Source organism: Helianthus annuus, chromosome 10 (assembly GCF_002127325.2).
Source record: "Helianthus annuus cultivar XRQ/B chromosome 10, HanXRQr2.0-SUNRISE, whole genome shotgun sequence".
Classification (NCBI taxonomy): Eukaryota; Viridiplantae; Streptophyta; class Magnoliopsida; order Asterales; family Asteraceae; genus Helianthus; species Helianthus annuus.
This window is the reverse complement of record NC_035442.2, coordinates 136,739,911-136,746,144: the sequence shown is the minus strand read 5'-3', so window position 1 is coordinate 136,746,144 and position 6,234 is coordinate 136,739,911. Positions and strand designations below refer to the sequence as shown.

The window sequence follows — 6,234 nt, the reverse complement described above, 5'->3', positions numbered from 1 at the left end:
ATTGCCGAATGTTTAATCCTTCAATTCTTCGTTTTCACCAACCACTAAACCAAGATAATATTCCTGTTGGAACCAAAGCTCCATATCTTATCACTAACCAAAATCAACTGAAACTAATAGGCAATTAAAAGACAAATACAATGTACTATAAATAGTACTTCATCAACTAGCTAGCCATTCCAAACTACTTATTCGACACCGAAATGGGTTCAGATGCTTATATTCAGCTTCCTGTGATCGATTTTTCCGTGCTAGACAACCAGAATCCAGACCTTTGCGTCTATGATTCCATCAAAACCCAAGTTTTTGAAGCCCTTCAGGAGTACGGTTGCTTCCACGCATCCATAGCTGGGGTTTCACCTGACCTTCAAAATTCGGTATATGGTGCAATTGAGCACCTTTTTAATCTCCCGACAGAAACCAAGTCCAAAAACACATCAACTCAAATGTTTTACGGGTATATCGGAAATACTCCACAACTTCCGTTGTATGAAAGCATGGGTATTGATGATCCTTACATCCCAGAACAAGTCCAAGAGTTCACCAATCTTATGTGTGAAACCGGTTAATCTCTTAACATCATGTACATAGTTAGATAGATAATTAGAATTAATATTAGATATGGCGGTTATGAAGTTGAGGGACCAAAGTTGACAAGATGGAAGTTTGAAACTACCCTCACTAACCGAATGGGTGTGTCTCCTACACACACCATTTCGGAATCAATACAAGGAAAACATCAAGGGACGCGACTGTTGATCATGCGGACGAGAATCAACACACCTCTTCAAGATCCAATCTCAACCGCACATCCAAGAGACATGACTTTTCACGAAGAGACGCGTCTATTCACTCGTACCCGTAGGAAACTATAAATAAGGATAGTTAGATTCATTTGTACTTGTTCATTACATTCGAAATCAATTGTATATACTCTCATTCGATTTGTAAACATTCATTTGATTATTACAAGTTGTTGTTATTCAAGTTATTCACGCTCATTTAGAGATCAAGATCCAAGTTCGGGCCAACAAATTGGTATCAGAGCATCAGGCTCTAGGCGTGGGAATCGCAAGGCATCGCAGGGAATTCGCGATCAGGTTTCAATTTCGTTTAAATTCGCAAAAGTTTCATTTCAGAATTATTTATTTACGGTTCTAGGAAAGTCGGTCGAACCGAACGGTTAGGAATCTAGGGTTCGTTTGTTTTGATTCCGGGGTTTTAGTACGAATTAGATTGTTTTTGGTTATTTGGTTATTACACGATTCGGGTAATCGGGGTTGTTGAGATATATTGAAACCAAAAGAAAGTTTATTAGAAGTGAAGATTATTCGGCAGAAAGATATGTCAGGATCATCCGGGCAAAGTCCGATAAATGGAAATTCTCTTTCCCAGTTTCAGTGTCCGATTCTGAAACCAACAAACTATATGGTTTGGGCTATTCGTATCAAGACGATTCTTGAAGCGAATGGTTTGTGGGAAACGATTGAACCGGCAGAGAATGCAACGGTAGACACTAAGAAAGATAAGTCTGCAATTGCATATCTGTTTCAAGCAATACCAGAAGACGTTGTATTGCAAGTTGCAAGTTGTAAAACTGCAAAGGAGATTTGGGAAAATCTAAAGATTAGACACGTTGGCGTTGATCGGGTACAAAAGGCGCGTATGCACACGCTAATGTCAGAATTTTAATTGTTGCAAATGAGGGATGACGACACTATTGATTCGTTTACCGCAAAGATTAATAGTATCGTTACCCGAGCAACTGAAGTAGGAACGACAATGAGTCAAGCGACTCTAGTACGCAAACTCTTAAATGGCATACCAGATAAGTTTACTCAAATCGTTGCCTCTATGGAACAATACTCCGATCTAGAAACCATGACGCTACAGGAAGCGGTCGGAAGACTAAAGACGTATGAAGAACGTCTCAAGTTAAAGAAAGGAAACCAAGGAGAAAGCCAAGATAGGCTTATGTTTACACATCAGGATAACAACAGAGGTAGGCAATCTGGAAACCGCGGTCGTGGTAGATTTAACCAGACGCGTGGAAATTGGCGAAACAACGGAAATAGGCAAAGTCCCAGAAACGAAGGATCTACATCTAGATCTAGAAATGGAAATTCTAGAAATTCGAGGAAGTTTGCGAGAACCGACCTAAGTAAAATCCAATGTTTTAAGTGTCAAAAGTTTGGACACTACAAGAAGGACTTTTCAGAGAAAGACGATGTACAAGAACATTCAAACCTCGTCGAGGAAGACGAAGCACCCGTATTGTTAATGACAATACAAGAAGAAAATGTTCAAGAAAGGGCTCTGCTAAACGAGGAACATATAAAACCGACAAGTTATGCCTCAGAAAATGAAAATCTATGGTACTTAGACAACGGGGCCAGCAACCACATGACAGGAGTGCGAAGTCACTTCAAGGAGTTAGATGAAACGGTGACAGGGCAAGTACGATTCGGTGATGGGTCACACGTAGAAATTAAAGGCAAAGGTTCAATACTACTGGAATGTCTGAACCAAGAACAAAAGATTGTTTCACATGTCTACTACATTCCAAGTCTGAAAACCAATATATTGAGCCTCGGACAACTTACAGAAATCGGTTGCAAAGTGGTTATGGACGGAGATTTACTTACTATCCGAGATCGAAATAGAAAGCTGCTAATGCGAGTCAAGAGAATGAAGAACAGGCTATACAAAGTCAAACTGAAAACGGGAAAACCAATCTGCTTACTATCAAAGACCGAAGACACAGCATGGTTATGGCACGCAAGGTTAGGCCATTTACACTTCGACGCTATTAAGGAAATGACTCGTAAGAACTTGGTACATGGAGTTCCACAAATAAGTCATGCTAGTCAAGTCTGTGACGCATGCTTATTAGGAAAGCATAGTAGGGCACCATTTCCAAATCAGGCAAAGTTCAGATCTTTAAAACCTCTGGACTTAGTCTATGGGGATTTGTGTGGTCCTATAACTCCACCAACACATGCTGGGAAGAAGTATATATTCTTACTTGTAGACGACTGTACTCGCTACATGTGGGCGTATTTACTAACTTCCAAGGATCAAGCATTCGAAACATTTAAGGAGTTCAAAGAAAAGGTGGAAAAGGAAACGCAGACCAAGTTAAAAATGCTAAGGACGGATAGGGGAGGTGAATTCACATCGGCTGAATTCAACAAGTATTGCAAAACCAACGGCATAGCAAGACAGCTTACAGCACCATATTCCCCACAGCAAAATGGAGTAGTGGAAAGAAGAAACAGGACGATGTTGTCAACTACTCGCAGTATGCTAAAGGCAATGAACATGCCACAGAACTTTTGGGGTGAAGCAGTACGACACGCGATATACGTACTAAACAGGGTTCCGACAAAAGCCCTGGTGAACAAGACACCATATGAAGCACTAAAAGGAAGGAAGCCAAATTTAGAACACTTGAAGGTTTTTGGCTGCACTGCTTACGCTAAGGTACTACCACTTCAACAAAAGAAGTTAGATGATAGAAGTGCACCTATGGTTTACCTTGGAATAGAAGAAGGATCAAAAGCATACAGATTATATGATCCAGCAAAGAATAAGATATGTGTCAGTAGAGATGTAAAGTTCATGGAAGGTCAACCATGGAACTGGAATAGTTATATGGAGACGGTAGATTCAGGGAATCCCGAATGGACAAACTTTGTCATTCAAGAAGATGACATACCACCAGAATTAGAAGAAAATGAGCCAAGTAGTCCAGGCAGTAGCGGGCCACAACATGACGATTCAGGAGTAGACCAGACAGAAGAATAAGACTCCTATGTAACCCCGCCAGCATATTCATACAATCAGAACTCAGCAGGAAGTTCAAGCAGGTTATCAAGTGGAAGTCCATCCACTTCTGAAAGTACAACAGAGAATATTAGCGACACTCCAGTAAGACTGAAAAGTCTCGAAGACCTGTATGAAGAAACAGAAGAAATTCAACTAGATCCACATGAATTATTACTCGCTGAAGAAGAACCAAGGAATTACAAGGAAGCATCTAGTAACAGAAAGTGGATTGAAGCAATGAAGGCTGAATTAGACTCAATAAACAAGAATAACACTTGGAGTTTGACGGAATTGCCAAGAGATCACAAGGCAATAGGCTTAAAATGGGTATTCAAGACTAAGAAAGATGCAAACGGAAATATTGTCAGACACAAAGCAAGGCTAGTTGCAAAGGGATATGTTCAGCAACACGGAATAGACTTTGACGAAGTCTTTGCACCAGTAGCACGTATGGAAACAGTACGACTAATGTTGGCTTTAGCAGCATATCAAGGTTGGGAGGTACATCATCTAGATGTGAAATCTGCATTCTTACACGGAGATCTCAAGGAGGAAGTCTATGTATCACAACCAGAAGGATTTATAAAGCCAGGAAATGATGGAAAGGTTTACAGACTATCAAAAGCACTGTATGGATTGAGACAAGCACCAAGAGCTTGGAATACGAAGTTAGATCAAACCCTAAAGTCACTTAATTTCAAGAAGTGCACTTTAGAGAATGCAATCTATACAAGAACAAGGGAAGCTTCTACACTAATAGTTGGAGTCTATGTTGATGACTTGATAGTCACTGGAACATCAAAGAAGGAGATAGACATCTTCAAATCTCAGATGAAGAACAAATTCGATATGAGCGATCTAGGATTGCTAGCATACTATCTGGGAATAGAAGTAATTCAAACAGGGGGTGAGATAGGCATCAAGCAGACAGGATATATCAACAAGATACTCAAAGACGCTGATATGTTATCTTGCAATGATACAAAGACACCCATGACTCCAGGAACTCAATTAACAAAGACTGAAGAAGGAGATCTAGTAGATGCAACACACTACAGAAGCCTGATAGGATCTCTCAGGTACTAATTGCATACAAGACCAGATCTATGTTACCCAGTCAGTCTACTTAGTAGATTCATGCAAGAACCAAAGGAGCAACACCTGAAAGCAGTAAAGCAAATACAGAAGACAAGGAACTAAAGAGCATGGAATCATCTACAGAAGACAAGGAGGATGTAAGATCACAGGTTATAGTGACAGTAGTTTTGGAGTTAATACAGACAAAGGAAAAGGAACAACTGGTCTGGTATTCTACTTTGGAGAATCACCTATAACCTGGTGTACACAAAAGCAACAAACAGTGGCACTATCATCATGCGAATCAGAATTCATGGCAGCCACTGCAGCAGCATGTCAAGCACTATGGCTTAAAAGATTGTTAAGTGAAATCACAGGCTGGAAGGAAGAGAAGATAACACTCAGAGTAGATAACGTTTCAGCAATAGCACTCATGAGAAATCCAGTCTTTCACGGAAGAAGCAAGCACATTGACACACGCTATCACTTCATAAGAGAATGCGTGGAAAACGAAGATATCACTGTGGAACACATAAGTGGAGAACTACAACGGGCAGATATACTAACAAAGGCACTAGCAAGGATCAAGTTTGCTACAATGAGGGAACTGCTCGGAATTCAAGATTTGAAGCAACTCATGGATGTTCGAGATTAAGGGGGTGAATGAAACCGGTTAATCTCTTAACATCATGTACATAGTTAGATAGATAATTAGAATTAATATTAGATATGGCGGTTATGAAGTTGAGGGACCAAAGTTGACAAGATGGAAGTTTGAAACTACCCTCACTAACCGAATGGGTGTGTCTCCTACACACACCATTTCGGAATCAATACAAGGAAAACATCAAGGGACGCGACTGTTGATCATGCGGACGAGAATCAACACACCTCTTCAAGATCCAATCTCAACCGCACATCCAAGAGACATGACTTTTCACGAAGAGACGCGTCTATTCACTCGTACCCGTAGGAAACTATAAATAAGGATAGTTAGATTCATTTGTACTTGTTCATTACATTCGAAATCAATTGTATATACTCTCATTCGATTTGTAAACATTCATTTGATTATTACAAGTTGTTGTTATTCAAGTTATTCACGCTCATTTAGAGATCAAGATCCAAGTTCGGGCCAACAATGTGGCCTCAAGGCAACCCTCAAGTTAGGTAAGGTTTCGTTTAGTTTGAAAACAAATGTTATTAGCTCTACTATTAACATTAGTTGTTTACTTCTTTTTCTTTACATTCATAAATCAACTTGTATTTTTGCATATTACGAGTCCCTTTTTCCATTGCAGCAATGACATCCATACGTATGTGAAGAAG

At 39.9% G+C, this 6,234-nt stretch overlaps 1 protein-coding gene across 1 annotated transcript; it reads left to right on the top strand.

Annotated features, from left to right (window-relative positions):
- Window positions 1–203: 203 nt before the first annotated feature.
- On the top strand, window positions 204–569 carry LOC110882577 (probable 2-oxoglutarate-dependent dioxygenase AOP1). The gene has a single exon (XM_022130563.1). It carries the CDS (start codon window positions 204–206, stop codon window positions 567–569), a length of 366 nt encoding a protein of 121 aa, XP_021986255.1.
- Window positions 570–6,234: the final 5,665 nt, after the last annotated feature.